The following is an 18,825-nucleotide window of genomic DNA, read 5'->3' as shown; positions in this document are numbered from 1 at the left end:
TCAGATGAAATGAACACGTGGGTTGACATCACACACAGGAGTTCTGTAGGAAGGACCAGCAGGTGGACACTTCTCCCCTCCCATGCTCCCTGGGGTTCCCAGACCACCACAGTGCCCATACACCCCAGATTCCCTCCATCCCAGCCTCCCCAGTCGCTGTGCAGACCCACTCCTGCTCTGGGATAGTAATGAGTCTGAAAGCTCATCTAGAAATCCTTTATCTACATTTTCTTTTAGAAAAAAATATACAGATCTGGTGCCCTATTGAGTCCCCAGTTTCAGGGTTCTTATGAGAAGGTGAGGAAGAGCTCATCGCAGTCCCCACCAAGGCCATCCATAGTCCACTGAGGGCTTCTGCTCATCTGGCCCTGGAGCTGGGCTTCCCTGAGATCAGCCCCAGGACTCTTGGTGACAGGGACCATGCCAGGCCTGGGGTGGGGTGGGCACGAGGGCCGGGGGGCTGGGAGGGGGCGCTTGGACAATCTGGCCATGAGAGGGTGGACTGGATCCATGGGCAGAGTGGAAAGAATGTGGGCCAGATACTTCGTCCCTGAGGGGAGGATGCTGGTGCCTCAGGCTCCGGGAATGGGGTTCCTGCCGTGGGCCACTGGGACAGACACACGCGGGCATCTCACGTGGGGGCCAGGTGACTGTATGGACCAGGGGACTATGTGCTGTTTTCCGTGAACCACGCGAGCACCACTTCCTTGTTTTCCTTCACCCACTTGATGTTGGCTTTGGTCTTCTCCAGGGCTTGCTCCATGGCCCGGGTGGCAGAGCCGAAGCCTACGTCCTTGTTGTTCTCCTGGAACTGCTCCAGCTGTGGGGAGGGGGTGGGGTGGGGGGGGAGGAAGATCTTAGCCCCAGGCTGGGGGCTCTAACACAGCCTTGAGGAGAAAGCCACCCAGTTCTCTGCTCATCTTCCTGCCTGCCACTCCCCCACCACACACATACACACAATGGGGACCACAGCCTGTTCTCTAGAATAGGAAGGGCTAGTCCTTCCCTCTCCCTGGGGCAAAAGCCTTATCTAGTGCAGGAGTCAAAAATGACAGCCCCAGGGTTAAATCTGCCTCTTAGCGGTATTTAGCCTTCACTGTGTGGTTCTTCATTGAGTTGACCCTCAGTTTTTAACTGAATCACAATCGCAATCCAATAAAGGGAAGACAGAGGGACCAAATAAACAGACACCACATGGGAACCGCCAAATTCAAAATGTGGCCTTGTGCGTACTACACATGGCCCAGCTGTCTCAGCAAATAAATGGTATTTTTTAAAAAAGAGATGTGCCAATGTAAAGATGTATTAGCACTAAAGGTTGTAGCTAGGGCAATTAGACAAGAAAGGAAGAGGTAAAACTATCTCTACTTGCAGATGACATGATTTGGATAGAGAAAATCCTAAGAAATCTACAAAAAAATAGAACTAATGAGTTCAGCAAGACTGCAAGGCACAAGAGCAATATATAAAAGTTAATTGTATTTCTACATACTAGCAATGAAAAATTAAGAAAAGTTTCATTTATAATACCATCAAAAAGAATAAAATACTTAAGGATAAATTTAACAAAAGAAATACAAGACTGGTATGAGAAAAACTATAACACACTGTTGAAAGAAATTAAGAAGACCTAAATAAAAGGAAAAAAATTTTGTGTTAATGGATTATAAGATTTAATATTATTAATATGGCAATACTCCCCAAACTGATCTACCTATTCAATGTAATCCCTTTCAAAGTTCCAATGGCCCTTTTTTGCAGGAAGTGGCAAGCTAATCCTAAAACTCTAAAGAAATGCGAGGGACCCAGAAGAGTCAAATATTCTTGAAAAAGAACAAAGTTAGAGGACTCATGTTCTTGATTTTAAAACTCACTGCAAAGCTATAGTAACCACGACAGTAGTATTTGCATACGGATAGACAGATAGTTCAATGAAATAGAATTGGGAATGCAGAAACAAACCTTTCTCTCATTTACAGTCGATTTTCAGCAAGGGTGCCAAAATAGTCGTCAATGAATGATGCTGGGACAACTGAATGGCCACATGCAAAGGAATGAAACTGGACCCCTACCTTACACCATATACAAAATTAAGTAAAAACTGATCCAAGTCCTAAATGTAAGAGCTAAAATGATAAGACTCTTAGTAGAAAGTATAGTTGTAAATCTTTGAGACTTTGGATGAAGCAATTATTTCTTAGATGTGACACCTAAAGCACAAGCAAAAAGAAAGTTGGACTTCATCAAAACAAAAAACTTTTGTGTATCAAAAGATAGTATCAAGAGAGTAAAAAAAAATCTAGAGATTGGAAGAATATATTTGCAAATCATGTATCAAAAAGGGCATAATATCCAGAATATATACATAAAAAAGTCTTACGATTCAACAATAAAAAGAAAAATATCCCAATTTAAAAATAGGGGAAGAATTTGAAAAGTCGGTGCTCCAAATATACAAGTGGCCAATAAATACGTGAAAAGGTGATCAACATCATTAGTCATCAGGGAAATGCGCTATCACTTCACACTCGGTAGGAGGGGTAGAATTTTTTTAAAAAAGGAAAATAACAAGTGTCCACAAAGACAAAGAAATCGGAACCCAAATACATTGCTGGTGGGGATGTAAAGTGGTGCAGTTGCTTTGTTAAGCATTCTGGCAGTTTCTCAAAAAATTCAAGTTACCAAATGACTCAGTAATTCCATTCTTAGGTATATACTCAAGAGAAATGAAAACATATGTTCACTCAAAAATTTGTACATGAATGCTCACAGCAGTGTTATTCATAATAACCAAAAGGTGGAAACACCCGGAATGTTTATCCGCTGATCATTGGATAAACACTAAATGTGGCATAGCCAGACAATGGAATATGACCATAAATAAACCTTGAGAACACTATGCGAAATGAAAGAAGTCAGACACAAAAGTCTACATATTTTATGAGTCTATTATATGAAATATACAGAATAAGCAAATCTATAGTGACAGGAAGTAGATTAGTGGTTGCCTGGGGCTGGGGACAGGAAAATGGGAGAGACTGCTAAAGGGTGTGAATTTCTTTAGGGCATAACGAAAACGTTCTAGAATTAGATGGTGGTGATGGTTGTACAACCTTGTAAATATACTAAAACCCACTTAAAATGGTGATTTTATGATACCTGAATTTTATCTTAATGTAAAAAAAAAGACAAATCAACCTTATGCAATGAGTTAACCTTGTTTGGCTTCTAATTCAAACATACATATCAAACATATATATGCAAAAAGAATTTAAAAAAGAATTTAGAGAATGTGAAAATGGCCTGGGTGTAAAATGACTGCTAATTTTCTTGGATTCGCTAATGACAATGAAATTATGTTTTAAAAACTCCTTTATTTTAGATAAAGTATTTAGAGGTGAAATTATATATCAGTGATTTGCTTGAAAACTGTCCACCTCAAAAAAGTATTGACAAAACGTTGACAATCGTTCATTCCGGGTAATGGGTACATGGAGATTCATGATATTATTATTCTCTTTTTGCCTGTACAAAAATTCTAAGATGATTTTTTTTTGACTGAATTGTTACCATTTCCCCTGCAAATGAGGGAGGCCTGGCAACCCGGAGCCCACACTCTCTATGACCACACTCAGTGGGAGCTGGAGCTGAACGGCAGTGGCCCCCTTAGATTGAGGATGGGCCCCAGGGTCTAGGGCTTCTTACCTGCTGCAGCTCGAACTCAGTGGAGAATCGTCGGGTCACTCCCTGGATGAGGTTGGAGAAGGAGAAGGAGCCACTACCGTAACTGCAGGAAGCAGGACAGAGAGAGAGATGAACTGTGAGGTGGGCGGAACTAATGCTCAGTGACTGGCAGGCAACTCTATATATCCTCACAACTACCCTGTGATTGGCCCCATCTTATAGATGACATGAAATGACACAACAAAAGGGACACCACTAGGGACCTGAACACAGGTTTTGCTACAGTGTCCTTGTCCTTCAGAGATCACTCTCACCAGCCAGACTTTCTTGCCCCCAAGTAGGAAAAGGGATGGCCCATATCCCACCTGGTCTTTCAATCCCGGCCCCCGCCTGACCTCGAGCTGGGTTGATTTTTAACCACTCCCATGCAGTGCCCACCGCCCACTACCAACCCTGCAGTGTCCAGTGCACACAGACCACCCCTAGGGCACCGCTGACATGCTCTTAGCAGACTCACTCCTGAAAGAGCTTCTTCCAGTTGCTCTGGATAAAGTCCCAGGCCAGAGACTGCCCGATAATGTTGTTGGCGATGCTGATGATAGTGGAGGTGGCGTCCTGCTTCCGGATTAAGTCAGGGTTCAGGGTGTAACTCAGGTACCTGAGAGGGCAGGAGGCCGCGTTAATGACCACTTCTAAGGGCTGCAGTCAGATGATTCGACAGAGAACCGAGGCTGGCAAAGGAACCCTCCATCTCTCTGCTTCCTTTCCACATCCCTTCACCAGGCCGAGGGCTGAAGACTCCTTGATTCTGCCTCCCTCTTGTAAATAGAACACTGAGTCCCTTATGTAGGGTCACTGGCTATGCCAGGTGTCACGCCTGACATGGACCTGGTGCTAGACAAATATCTGACAGTGAATGAAGGAAAGGAGAATACTCGAGCCATGAGCCCTGTACCAGGCAGGGTGGCCACTCCTGTCTTTGATATTAAGGATGGCCCTTCTTTACAGAAGACGGTGCATGAGGCACACAGTGGGAGCCAGGAGCCCTCCTCAAGGGCTTGGGGGGTGCCCAGCTGGACATCCAGCAGGACTCAGGTCCAGCTGCGCCACAGCCCTTGACAGAGAGGGAAACTGAGTTAACGTCAAGTAAAGGCTGAGAAGCAACAGCAGTTAAAAGCACGGGATGTGGCCCAGACCCGTGTGCAGATCTTGGCTCTGGGAGTCGTCAAAGCTTCCGGACTTGGGCATGTTGCTCTGCTTCTCCGAGCCTTAGTGCTTTCACCCATAAATGGGAGCGCCACGCCGCGCGCGGGTCAGTGAGGACCCCGCGAACGGGAGTGCAGAGGTGCCTGGGAGGCTGCTTCTTTCTCCCGCACCTCCACACCAGTCCTGGGAGGGGAGGGGACCTCATCCAGCCCTGCCGGCTAGTCCCCCTCACCTGTTCAGAATCCAGACCTGATTGCTGCAGGCCAGGGCTGTTCGGAGCTTGTCGGCTTCATTTACCAGTGTGGCTTTTCGGAATTGCTCCCAGGCGAAGTTCCACTCGTCCTCACCACCCTGAGCGATGGCATTGCAGTAGACGGTGGACCGCAAGTTGGGATGGATCCTGGCGTGGGATGAGGGTGTCAGGGGTGGAGGAGCAGAGACGGTGGGACCAGGGTCTGATGAGGGCAGGGCTGTGGGCTTGAGGGCCAGATGAAGACTGGGGAGGAGCAGGGGACACACTCACGGGTTATTATCGGTGTTATTCATCCACTGAGAGAAAAGGCTCGAGACCAGCTCCTTGCACTCAGGAAGCCCATTAGAGCAGGCGGTGCTGATGGCGTTAATCTCGTTGTACCTGCCCCCGGGGTGACACTCAGTCAGCTTCCTGGCCCAGACTCTAGCAAAGAGTCCCTGGGCTGGCACACAACTCCATGCAGAGAGGCTGGGCTGGGTTGCTCAGGCTGCAGCCCACGCTGCCCGCTTTGCGCCTTAGGCAGCCTGGGGACCCAGAGGAGCTGGCACAGGGTCCAGCCTCAGTTTTAATGCTTACAATCTGAATGACCAAATCTGTGAAAGGACTTTGGAATTTGGTTTGGTCCTTTGTGCAAAGAGGCCAGATGGGCCCGCAGGCCACGCACACCCCCTGCTACTAGGTGGGAGTCACAGCCTGCCTGGCGGCCCTAGTCAGGTCAGAAGTTGGGAGGTCCAGAGGGAAACACAGCTGGGGCATTGCTCTGGACTCCCAGGTCAGGATGGCAAGGCCCCCCCATGACCTCCAGACCCAGGAGGTCACACTCACTGGTCCATCAGGTTTTCTGGGCGCTGAGTCCACGTCTTGGTGACATTTTTGAAATATTGGAAGAGGGGTGTGACCTGCTTCCTCAGGTAGTTCTGGGAAAAAGAAATTTATAGCTTCAAAGGGGAGATTCAAGCCTGACCTGCCTGGAGCCCCATGGGGCTCTTGATGTGGGTGGGCAGGTACAGTAAGGACTTAACAGTCAGTCACAGGGACAAAAAGTCACAAGGCCAGACAGCGCTCATAGGGGCCAGTAGTGGTCTGGGTTTCAGATGACTGATCTGAAGTTCTTTCTCCTCAAAGCCTCAGCAGTTCTAACACTCTAAGCGTCACCCTTTCTTAATATAGGGTCCCACCACCTCCCACTGCTTGACGGTAAGTCTTCTGTGTTTATTGTGGGCAATTTAGAAAACACAGAAAAACATATGCAGAAAATCCAAACCACCCAGGAGCTTACCCGAACTATGATTTCCAAATTGGTACGCTTCCCCCTTCTTGCTTCTTTTCTACCTATAGCAAGTCTACAATTCTTCATGCTCTACACTTCACCTGGCATCGTAACGTAAGCTCCGCCCCGTGTTATTAAAATCCTTTGTAGATTCTGGTTTAACATGGTAGATCGCCCGCCATGTGTGTCAGCCAGAATCCACATCCAAGCGTAAAAGGAACAAACCCCCGAGAATAGAGAGAATAGGAAAGGAAGGAACAGTGAGTGAGTGAGGCGCCCGCACAGCTTAGGAGCTGGAACGCAGGGAGGGAGAGGGGACAGGCTTGGCAAGTGGGAGAGTCTGCAACAGGGAGCCTGCCTGCCGAGGCGAGGAGGAGACGGAAGGGCGGCTTGCTGTGGCAGGCCCGGCATGAGAAGGATGGCTCCGTGGGGGACAAGAGTGAGGCAGGGGCTGTGAACACCACGACCCAGGCCACGTCTGCCAGAGTAATGAAGCTCCCAGCCCTCACTTCCCTCTCTGCAGCAGGCTGCATCCCCCCCACCTGCGCCCTGGGCGAGGCTTAATCAGAGGGGCTCAGAACTGGGGGTCACCAGACACAGTGAGAGGGTGGCTGGACTGCAGAGGGGACCCCAGAGATGACAGTTTGTGTACGGAATGCAGGTGCCCCAGTTGCCTTCCAGAGGGCACCAGCAGCCTCACTGCCCAAGACAGAGGATCACGCTCTGAAGACTGAATGGTCTCAAGGGAACACACTCACGGATACTGATTTTGGAGGGTCCCCACGAGGAGTCACTTGGCCACCCAGTCACCCCACAATGAAGCCCACAGGCGATAAACTCTACCTCCCCACAAAGCTTCCAATCACTTTTTACCGCCTCACTCTCAAATCCTAAGGTGCAGCTCAGCCTCCAACTTGAAAGAGGTGATCAAAACCAACAGAAGACTCAGAGGAAACAAGTCAGCGATAGAAAAAGAAAACATCGAAAAAGCCTGTGATGAAAATCCTCCAAGAGTCCAGAGACGACACTGCACGGATGCCGGAGCTAAGAATGGCCCTCGGAAGTTTAAAGACGTGAGAGAAGAAATGGACACGACCTGCAGAGGAGAGCTGGTGCGCTGTGCCGCGGACAGAGCACAACGTCGAGACTCTGGAAAACAGGAGAGAGAAAACGAGGGGGCCAGTGCGGGAGCAGTAAGTTGGATTAACAGGGGTCCCAGAAACAGAGGACCTTAAAAAAAAGGGGGGAGGGAGAAAGTTTAATGCGAAAATGTCCAGACTGAAAGAGCAGAAGGATGCGAAAGGCCCACCAGAAACATAAACATACTACTCTACAGCATGTTATTTAAATAATCACGACAAAGTAAATGCTAAATACTGAGTTGACCCAATATTGTGATCGATGGGATGAACCCAAGGGAGGTAGGTTAATGAGTAACAGTGAATTGAAATCATTAGTCATAGTATCTCATTTTCCATGATAGAAAATTAATAATGTGAAAAGTCTTTAATAACAAATGATCTCTTCAAGTGTGATTTAATGGCTATATAACATTCGATCAAATGGACAGCCTAGTTAATGAATCCCCTACTGTCGGACATTTCAGTGTTTTTATGTTGTTGGTCTTTTTACAAACCACGCCCCAATGAACATTCTTGTGGATCCAGCTTTTCCCTGTTCTCCCCAGTAGGAGCCCCAGCGCCCCATGCTTCAACGTTATTACCACCTGCATCTCCCTCCTCTTCTGCCCTGTGGGCAGGCTAGGCAGGTACAGGCCTGCTCATTTCACAGAGGGGTCACCAGGGCTGAGTAGGGTTACCCAAGGCCACACAGCTGAGAAAGGACATACCTCCTGCCACCTAGCACAGTGCTCTGTGCCTTCTGACAGTGTGAACTTACAAATCACCAAATGTGGCTGGAGATCTGTGTCTTTTCCTTGCTCTGCCCAACCTGCTCACCTTCTCGGGCCCTGCTCCCTTCAATTCTAATCCCTCCAGCTCTCACCACTCTGCCAAGCCTGCTCTCACAAAGGACCCAGTGCCGCATCCGCCTGGAGGGTTTCGCCACTCCGGGCAGTATTTCCACGAACTTCCTAATGGTGCAATTTCAGGTATGGGCCGAATCAGTCTCATGCCCTGCCAGCCACGCCCACTGTACCTGCATGGGGCCGTAGACCTCGGAGCGGTCAAACATGAGCTTGAACTTGTTCAGGCTGCTCAGGGCAGCCTCCCAAGGCATGTATTCTGTCTCTTTGATCAGGAAGAGGGTGTTGTTCAGCGCCAGGGTGACAGAGACAATGTGGGCACTGAGGGACAAACAGAGGGGCTCAAGTAAGCACCCCTGCCCATTCTGCCCCTCTGTAGGAACCCCATCCCCATCCTGGAGCCTGAGGTCCCAGAGCCCCAACTGAGCCAGCCCTGGAGTTCACCAGGGGTGGTGGGGGGTGATGCTGGGTGGTGCCACTAACAAGGCCAACCCAGGCCCTGCTCTCACCCATTGCTGGTCACAATTGCTTAGTTATTATCCCCATTTTATATATGAGAAAACTGAGGCTCAGAGAGGTGAGGGGACTTGCCCAAGGCCACAGAGCTCATAAGAGACAGAGCTTAGATTGAAAAGGACAAAAAGCCTGTGCTCTTTCCTCAGCCTACCTAGACTCTGATCTGCTTGGCCCTCTGGGCCCTTCTCCCTCCTACTCCTCAAGCTGTCTGTGCACATTTCGTTCATAAATGCCCATGTCTGTGGGTGACATCACTTACATCAGAGCTTAGCACAGTAAGTACTCAACATGTTTATCCATGCTGTATGTCACCAATCCCGTCCATCCCAGACTTTAGCACCTAGCGCAGCAGCCTGGTACAGTTAGCCCTCGGGAAAAGCTTGGTGCCATGGAATACAGCGTGGTTTGGGAACTGGACAGGCCTGAGTCTGGCTGTCTTGGACCATGTGGCCTCAGGTGAGGTACACAAACTCTGAGGCTCAGATTCCCCATCTGGGACATGGGGCTGTACCACTAACAATCTCCGGGGGGACAGGGTGAGGGAGAGGTGCGCAGAGTACGGCGAGCCCCTGCACTGTCCCTGGCACACAGTGAGGACAACTGATTCTCACTATGGAAATGGACTTGCTGAAGTCACCAGCCCTTCCCGGCAGAGCCAGTCTGGGCCTGAGGAGGAAGGGGACACTCACCTGGCCAGGTCGAAGGCATCGTGGATGACCTGAGCCCGATTGATGACAGGGATGGCCTAGAAGGGGCAACAGAGTGTGTGACCTCAGGGTGTGTCCTAGCGCTAGGCCTGGGACGGCGGACGGGGTGGTGGTGGCGGACACCCACCAACAGGTTTGTCTGCAGCTGAGTCTGAATCTTCCTCCAATTGTCTTCATCGTAGTTCACCTGGTAATAGCCCGTCACATTGAGGTTCAATAGGACCCACTCGTCGGCCGTGGTTTTGAACAGATCACTCTGGGCTGTGGGGAGAGACCAGAGCTGGGGCAGGGCTGCTCAGAGGACCATGGGCCTTGGCCCTCCTCTCTCCAGGCCTCACAGGAGCAGACTCCATGCAGCCTGGAACCAGGCTGCAAGCCTCTGGAGTGATGCCAAAGAGAGAGGAAGAAAAGGGGTGTAACACCAGGTGGCCAGGCAAGCCTCTGCCTCTGGCTGGCTAGTGACCTCAGACAGAGCACATGTTGTATCTGAACCTCAATGCCGGCCCTGCCTGTCGCAGGCTCTGTGTGGCTAGGCCAGCGCCAGCTGCTCAGACATCTCTATCCACACACCCCCAGGCCACTCAGGCTCAACTCCCCAGGCTGCTGCCCCTCCTCTGGCCTCTCTTCCGCTTCCTCCTCTCTCTCAGCTTGTAACAGCCCTGTCGCACCCCAGTCACCGGGTGGGAAGTCCAAGCAACCTTCCCACTCAGTCAGCCCCCCAGAGCTGCTGCCCCCTCCCTGGGGTCAGTGCTCCTCCTCCCTGCTCTCCCTTCCACCCTTTCCCCTGGCAGCCAGAAAGGAACCTTCCATACCTGCAGGTCAAATGCAGTAGTCTGCCCACTTCCCACCTGCCCCAGCTCTCCTGGCCCAAGGACATGGCCACTGTCTCCTGTAGCCTGCAGGGACCTCTATCAGTCCCCACGTTCTCTCCTGGCTCTACGCCTCGCACTTGCTGTTCCCGCTGCCTGGAATACTCTTCTCTGCCACCATTAGCCTAATTGCTACTTTTCCTGGACCCAGCTCACCGCCTCCAGGAATCTCCCATATTCCTGGCCCCCTTGCCCCAGTTGCCCAGAGGCTATACACGCCTCTGTTAAAGCACTCAGCACAGCTCTGGAAAGTTTTAACTGCTTGTCTTCCTTCCCTTCGTCCGCAGCCTTGGCTTAGGTAGAGGCAACTCGCCTTGACCTTGGTTTCCTCAGTGCCTGGCAGAGTAGGACTGCTCATGCCATGTGCCAGGCACTGTTTTAAACACGTTGCATGGACTATCTCCTCTAATCCTCACACAAATCAGTGGGGTAGATGTTCTCAGCCTCATTGCATAGATGAGAAAATGGAACCCAGGAGGGCTGGTGACTTGCCCAGGGCTGGGTGGCAGAAGAGTAGGGACCAAAGAAGTCAGCTCCACTTGGTGAATAAAATGATGAAGGAAGCCTCGAGAGGGCTGTCGTGACCCCCAGGACATGGGCCAGGGGCTGAGAGTGTGGGGCAGGGGCTGCTGTCCACCAGGGCAAGGCTGGATTACTTTCTCTGGTGTCCTCCAGCCAGTAGCTGTCCTGCTCTACGCCATTTCTGATGGATGAGATGGGAACGATCCACAGGTAGCTGCAACAAGAGACCCAGAGGCCGGGTAGTGAGAGATGGCAGCTCTTGACCACTGCCAGCGAAGAGCAGCCCTGCGGGGTCCCACTTTCTGCCCTACTCTGACACCGAGCACCCCCATCTTCTTGGCCCAAGAGGGAGAGCCTGTCTACAGCAACCAGGGCTGGGACCATAGCAGGCCAGGCCCTATGACGGTCAGGGGACCCCAGAGAAACTGTCCCTCAGAACCCTCACTAGGATGTTTGCCACAGCAACCCTGTCTGCTTACTTGAAATCTGAGGGGCGGGTGACATTGGAATCGGGGTCGAGGAGGAAGTGCTGCTGGGAGATGGACCCTGTCTTGGTGTCCACGGTGATGAGTGGAAATCCCATCTGCAGGATCCAGCGGTCCATGATGGCACTCACAGTGTTGGGCAGACTGATGGACGTCTGATTGTCTACCGCCTTGGGAACAGTGACATGGTATGGCTGTCAGCAAACTGCCACCCCCTCACCCCATGCAGGGCAGCTCCTGCAGCTCCTGCAGCCCCGGCCTCTCCGGGAGGCAATGGAGGAGCACTGGGGGGCACTGGGCTGAGGCCCAGCCCAGTTCTGCCTTTCCTCAGCTGCCCAGTGCTGGGTGAGCAAGAACTTCCTGGCCTCTGGTTTGTTCCTTATCAACTAAGCGAAGCTACGTGGCCCCCCATTCTGCGGCCCAACCGGAGGTGGGCATGTATCAGGGAGAGGGGCCCAGGATGCCTATGGTTCAGCCTAACGATGCTGGGAGGATGAAAAGGGACAGACAGGGGAGGGAAGACCAGTGTCTCAGGCGGGGAGAAGGCTGTGGGCACCCAGATGGGGGTCTGGGAACAGGTTCAGAGCGGTTGCTACTGTCTTCTTAGGTCTTTTTTCATCTTTTTTCAGGCATGCGCATTGCTTTTTTTAAAAAAACAAAATCCCCAACATCTGTTAATAACTGAGAAAATAAACACAGGGCAAGAAAGTAGGCAGAAGAGCATGTCATAGGGTGCAGGCTGAGAGGGGAGGGGAGCTCTGGGGGCTACAAAGAGAGGGTGCTCAGGGGAAGAGGGAGCAAGAGGAAGGGATCGAGCTGGAGGGGCGCCCAGCAGGAAGGAGGGCTCTGCTTTACTGGACAGAAGGAGTGGGAAAATGAGGCGGGGCAAGCAAGACAGTAACAGCGGAGGGGAGGGACAGAAGCAAGGAGACGCCATGTGTCAGTAGGCTGGGGTTGGAGGAGGAGGTGGACCAGGCTCGTGGAAACTGGAACTTGGGCTAGAGACTAGTCAGGAGGGTACACTGCAACCCAGCTGTGACTCTGTGACAAAGCCCTGGGTCTCCTCTCCCTGGTCAGACTGGCCATGGAGCATGGGCTTCTGGGGACTAGAGGAGCAGCGGCGGCAGTGGGGGAGCACCTGGCAGGGAAGTCTGGGGCCTAGGCTTCCAGAGGGGTCGGCAGGGCTAAGTAGGGCCTCAGGGAAGGGGTGGGGGCAGTGTGAGAAAGAGGAAGAGATGGGAAACACAGGCGCAGGCAGACTCCAGCCCTAGCAGAGGCAGGGAGGGGAGGCAGGAGGGTGGGGGGTGGTCAGAGGGTTTGCCCTTCAGACCGGGGCTGCTCGGAGTCTCAGTGGACAGGACTGCAAGGTGGGACCACATGGGAGGGTTGGAGTTTGTGCTGAGGATGCTGGTGTGCAAAGTCGTGCCTAGGAGGAGCCGGGAGGGCACAGGGCAGCCACGAGAGCTGAGCAAGTTAAATGACTGGCTCCAAAGTTCCAGGCAGAGAAGGGCCTAGGCGTGGGAACTGTGGGGGCCTGTGTGCTCAGCACTAAGATGAAGGGACTCCTCAGCTCCCATCACAGAGCTTACTACGGCATGAGACAAGCCACCTGCTGGGGTCTTGACCCACGGTTACACCACCACCTTTAAGGAGCCATCATGGTGGCCATTTTACAGATGGCCAACCAAGGCTCTAAGTGGTCTGCTCGGGTTGGTAAGCGGTGAAGCTGGGCACATTCTCACAGACATGTGCTGCCCCAAGGGACTTCTAGCAACTTAAGACCCCAAGGGAATGGCTTTAGAGGGGGCTGGCTATAACTTACTTTCTGCAGGTGCTCCCACAAGTCCAGGTAGGTGGTGCTCTGGTAGGCAAAGGTGTGGAGATAGGACTGTGGAAAGACAGGACACAGTGAGGGCAGAGCTGGTGTCCCCCAGGCTCTACCACTCAACCTCTGTGCCACTATGGTAGGCCGGGGCTCAGGGACAAGGGGCAGGGGCTGGAGGAAGCTCCCCACCCCTCCCCGCCAGACCAATGGCTGGCCAAGTGCACTCACCGCCAGGCCCTTCTTGAACAGGTCCTCAGTCAGGAAGTTGGAGAGCATCCTGAGGACCGAGGCTCCCTGAGGGAGGGGAGGGCAGGGGCTCAGAAGACTGTGCTGAGCCAGCAGGATCTTGTGACACCATTGAGCTGGGACAAGTGATCCCGAAGCCCCAGCTGCAGTGGGGCCCCTTGCGGCTGAGTCCCCACCTCCCTCCTTATGGTCCCCACTGTCTCAGGAGCAACAGGGAAGCTGGGGTGGCACCTTGCTATAAGAGATGGAGTCGAACATCTCGCTGATCTGGGCCGGTGTGCTGACCTCCTGGGCAGGAGTGGACAGCGGGTGGGAGGAGGCCAGAGCGTCCACGGCCATCACACTGTACACTTCATTCAGCACCATGAGGTCTTTCTGAAAATCCCCAGAGGCCATCAGCGGACTGGCCTGGGAGAGGTGACCTAAGCCTCCCCCTGTCCCAGCCCCCACCCCAGACTCCAGGGCCTCTGCACAGAATGCTCACCAGGTTCCAGGTGGGTTCTGCATAGTCAGCACCCAGGTACTCTACGTAGGAGGCGAAGCCCTCGTTCAGCCACAGGTCATTCCACCAGGCTATAGTCACCAGGTTCCCAAACCACTGTGGGGAAGCGGGGGTCAGCCCGGCAAGCTACTCTAGCCTTGCGGTCACTATTAGCACTTAGAGCGACCCTTCATGAGTGTTCCCATGTGCCAGGCCTGAGTTCAGAACTTTTCTGACATCATGATGACTGCCCCCTGCTACTCTGCCAGTGGGAGACCTCTTCCCTTCTCAGCTGCCAAGGGCAGAGCCAGGTCCTGTGCCATCGCCTCCCAGAGCCCCCGATTCTTTCTCTGCACTGCCCATGATGCAAGCCTACCTGGTGGGCGAGCTCATGAGCGATCACGGTGACCACCCGTTCCTTGTTGCTGGTGGAGGAGGAAAGCGAGTCAAAGAGCAGAGAGTTCTCCCGGTAGGTCACCAGCCCCCAGTTCTCCATGGCTCCAGCGTTGAAGTCAGGCAAGCCAATCTGGTCTGGGGAGGCCAGGAGGTTGGCAGGATGGCCTCTGGGTGTGGGTCCCCCTGCGCTGCCCCCCACCACGAGGCCTCTCACTCACCAGATTTGTTGAGTGGGTAGGGTGTGTCATAATGTTGGGCATAGAAGCTTAGGATGGGGCCTGTCACGTTCAGGGCATACAGGCCTTGATTCTCCCTGGTTGCACTAGGCCGCGCCCAGATCCGGATCTACAAAGAGGACAGAGGTAGGCTAGGGGCGCCTCTCGGGTCCTGGTGCAGGTGGGCCAAGTCCCAGGGCCTGGAGGAAGTTACACTCGGAGGCCTGGTTCAGCAGAAGAGAGGGCTGGGGTCTCTGAGGGGCTTTAAGTCCTATGGAGGAGCCTTTGGGGAATAACAATCACAGCCACTGTCCATCTGGCACCCACAGGTTGGCAACTCCCCTCATGAGGAGGGACCTATTTTTCAGATGCAGGGACTGAGGGTCCCAGAACTCACCTACGATGACTCAGAGCTGAGATTCAAACACTAGCCTAACGACTCAGTGGCTGAGACAGGGATGAGGACAAAAGGAACATCCCTCAGGCACGGCCAATCCTGGGGAAGGACAGGTGGGCCCAGTTTCGTACCAGGACATCATTAGACGCCATCTCCTCCACACATGTGAACTCGCTAACGATGTAGGCCAGCAGGTACGTGGACATTACAGGCGTGGTGTGGAACTCAGTGACGTTCCAGGTGGGGTCTTCCGTAAGCGGGACACTGGCACCTGGGCATGGAGCATTCAGGCATGTGGGCATGCACCCTCTCCCCTGCCCTGCACCCCAGCCCTGGGGTGCTGGCTTCCCAAGGCTGCGTGGCTCCAGAACAGACCCACTCACCTTTGGGCAGCATGTTGGACAGGGCCGTGAGGTTACTGGGGTGAATGAGGGTGATGTTAAACGTGGCCTTCATGGCCGGCTCGTCAAAGCATGGAAAGGATTTCCGGGCATCTGTAGCCTCCATCTGTGTCGTGGCCAACACCCTGCCAAACCAGGGTGTTAGACGGTGTGCCGGCAGAAATGCCTGCACCCACAGCAGGGGTAGGGAGCCAAGTGCAGGAAAAGCCTAGTCCCTTCCCTGCCCGCCTCCCCCACGCAGCCTCCTACCAGAGCCAACAGGCCAGCTGGCTCTGGGAGATAGGAGCTCCTGGACTCAGGGTCAAAATCCTGGCAGGCTCCATCCCTGTCTTAGCTGGGAGACCTCAGGCACATTTCTCTCCTCTGAGGCTCAGTTTTCCTATGTATCCAAGGGGGCACCTCTACCATTATCCCTGACTCTCTAATGTGGGGTGGGGAGGTCCTCAGGGAAAGGGTTTGTAGCCTTGGCAGCTGGTCCACCAGAGCTGTGGATGGAACACTGGGCCAGCTGAGGGCTCCAGATGGTTCAAAGGCATCAAACCCAAGCCCTTCCTCGGCCCCAGGCTCCAGCCCTGCCTCAGCACCGAGATCTGCCCCCGCTGGGCAGACTCAGCTCCAACTTACTTTTTGACATTGCCGTCCATGTACTCGCTGCGGTAGAAGCCTGCCAGGTCATCAGCCAGCTCCCCCTCAAACTCACTGTCCATCTCGTACAGGCTGCCTGCCTGCAGCGAGTCCTTGAGGTGCACCACCAGGTACTCGGTGAGTTCTACCAGCTCAGTCCTGTCGATGGCGGGGGCCTCGGAGCTCCCCACACCCCGCAGGACCACCATGTGCCCTTCCGTGGTGGTGTAGTTGAGCTTCTTGCTATGGATGATGATGACGTCGGTAGGCTCCTTGCAGATGAAGCGGACAGTGCTTGAGCCCTTGAAGATGTACAATCCATTCTCGTTGGGGGTGAGGTAAGGCCTCAGAGTCACCTGGTAGGACTCAGGCGCCAGTGTCTGCGGGAGGCGGTATTGGTTCCACGGCTCGCTCTGGTCCAAGGTGGTGGCCACGGTGGTGGCCACGGTGGTGGCGGGGCTGGTGGCGGGGCTGGTGGCGGGGCTGGTGGCGGGGCTGGTGGGGGCCTGGGAAGAGTTCTCGACATTCTTGTTCTTCTCCTGAGCATACACAATCGACAGCGCGATGATGGTGCACATGGCTGCCACGCCTAGGAGGATGGCCAGGATGCCCAGGGACTTGGAAATGTAGAAGCCCTTGGCCATGGTGAGGGTGAGGAGGGAGCTCAGGGAGGCTCACGGCAGGCAGAGAAAAGAATGGCTTTGGGTCAGGCTTATATCCCAGAGAGGAGGAGTCCCAATGGCCTCAAACTGGGCAAAAATTAACCAGGGCTCAGAAAGGCAAAGGTCACTGGACTGGGCAAGGGCGTGCTCTGCCCAGGCTCCGGAGAAGAGATCCAGGAGCAGTCCACCTGCTGGGAGCAAAGTGTCTGGTTAGAGGCTGTAGGCTGCCCTGGAGCCCGACAGACCGACCGACCGAAGGCTGAAGGTTACAGGGTAGGCTGCGGGCCCAGAAGAGTATGGGAGTGACCAGGTGCCACTGATCTGTGTTCACGATGCGACAGTGGGGACGGAAGCAGTAAGACTGAGGTTAGATCAGGGAAGGACTTCCCAGGACCAAGAGGTGGGAGACAAGGGGATAGTTGGTTTCTGGGTCAAGAACACACTGGGTCTCCCCTGCGGTCAGCTGCTGGAAGGATACCTGGCTCGAGCTTCGTGGTGACACGCTCCCAGCCTCCCCTGCGTTCCTCCTGCGCAGGGTGGATCCCAGGTGCCCCGTCTTTCCCTTCTTGCCAAAACCTTTCTCCTCAATTATCAACTCACCAAGAAGAATAAACTGTTATATTGCTTTTTTAACAGAGAAGACTGGTGGAAACTAACCTCATCCCAGCAGTGACCTTGGGCAGGTAGCTTTATCTGAGAACTCTTTTCTCATAAATAATAATAGTATTTACCTCTGAGGTTTGATGGACAGCTTTAATGGGAAAACATATTAAATACCACAGAGTAGAACCTAAAAATCATGCCCTCCTTTCTTACTTGGAGTTCACCCACTGACTCTTCCTATCCTTGGTAGAAATGAAGATATTGCTTCTCATACTCAATAAAATATGTCCTTAGAGAAAAATGATGTTTCATCTGCCAGTCCAGTTTCTCAGACCTTGATACCACTCACTGACTCACCCCCACATCCAACTCCCCATTCCTCGCTCTCACCATGTCCTTGGTCAAAGCCACGCTCATTGTTTCTGTGGACACTGCTGTACCCTCATGGACGCCCCACTTCCACTCAGGCCCCCTCAAACCTGTTCACTACACAAATTGGATCATTATTTTCTACTACTACTTTAAATCTTCCTTTTGGTCTTGGAATCCAGACTAAATTTTCTAAAGGAACCTGCAAGTTCAGGTGCTATCTGCCTGCCCACTGTCCAGCCTCATTCTCACCATACACCCCCGTTTCGGTTCTCCAGCCATTCTGGCCTTTAGCCAGTCCCTTCACCACAGGACCTTTGCACATACTATTCCCGCTGCCTGGGTCATCTTCTTTCCCTTCTTGCCCTGGTTAATTCCTGTTCATCCTTCAAGTCTTGCACCACGAACCTCTTCTTCAAAGCCCTATCACTCAGCGCATTTCCATTTGATCTGTGTGGTTGATGACTTGAGTCCTACCTGTCTCATCAATGGACCGGAGGCCCTGTGAGGGCAGGGCCTTGGGCTGCTTCTGGCACATGCCTGGCGTATAGCAGGTGCTCAATACATACTTGCTGAGTGAATGAACACATGTCTGAATGGGCATCTCCACTTCTGTCCCTGCCCTACCGTTGCCCTGGGAGAACTACCTGTCCACTTCTCTGAGCCCTTTTCCATTTGTGGCACACACACGTAGGGGGTGCCAAATGTGTCTCAGGACTCATGTCCGTCTGCCCCATCAGCTTATCAGCACCTTGTGGATCTCATTCATCTGCCACTGCCTGTCCCTGAGACTGCATGAAGGCTTGGTGAGTAAATATGTACATGAACTGGATGGCTGTATACGTGACTTCATTTAGGCACGAGTGCAAGAGTGAACGACTGCCACCTGTCATCTTGCCAGCGGAGACCAGAATCTGAGTGCTGGGTCTTCAGGAGAATCCTGGGTGCCCATCTTTCAGATGGAGGGTGCTCTGAGTCCCCAGCATTTACCCCTTTCTCTCTGGAGACCTGCCCCCAGGGCCCTGGTCTGGGCAGTGTAGACATCCCACTGCAGTGACCGGCAGCCACTCGTGTCAGGCCTGGGCTGACGCCTAAGGGACACTAGTAGGA

At 53.0% G+C, this 18,825-nt stretch overlaps 1 protein-coding gene across 1 annotated transcript; it reads right to left on the bottom strand.

Annotated features, from left to right (window-relative positions):
* Positions 1–480: 480 nt before the first annotated feature.
* On the bottom strand, positions 481–16,930 carry ANPEP (alanyl aminopeptidase, membrane). The gene is made up of 20 exons (XM_011379650.2): positions 16,082–16,930; positions 15,440–15,582; positions 15,188–15,327; positions 14,663–14,789; positions 14,425–14,579; positions 14,052–14,165; positions 13,799–13,942; positions 13,550–13,615; positions 13,319–13,384; positions 11,491–11,666; positions 11,146–11,225; positions 9,748–9,881; positions 9,603–9,658; positions 8,571–8,718; positions 5,969–6,060; positions 5,414–5,524; positions 5,123–5,290; positions 4,202–4,342; positions 3,706–3,787; positions 481–820 (listed from the first exon to the last, which is right to left on the bottom strand). Exons 1-20 carry the CDS (start codon positions 16,723–16,725, stop codon positions 668–670), a joined length of 2,940 nt encoding a protein of 979 aa, XP_011377952.1. The 5' UTR covers positions 16,726–16,930; the 3' UTR covers positions 481–667.
* Between the last annotated feature and the right edge of the window lie 1,895 nt (positions 16,931–18,825).

The sequence above is a fragment of the Pteropus vampyrus genome, unplaced genomic scaffold (genome assembly GCF_000151845.1).
Source record: "Pteropus vampyrus isolate Shadow unplaced genomic scaffold, Pvam_2.0 Scaffold368, whole genome shotgun sequence".
Lineage (NCBI taxonomy): Eukaryota > Metazoa > Chordata > Mammalia > Chiroptera > Pteropodidae > Pteropus > Pteropus vampyrus.
Note: the sequence above shows the minus strand (reverse complement) of the source record. Positions and strands in the feature narration are given on the sequence as shown.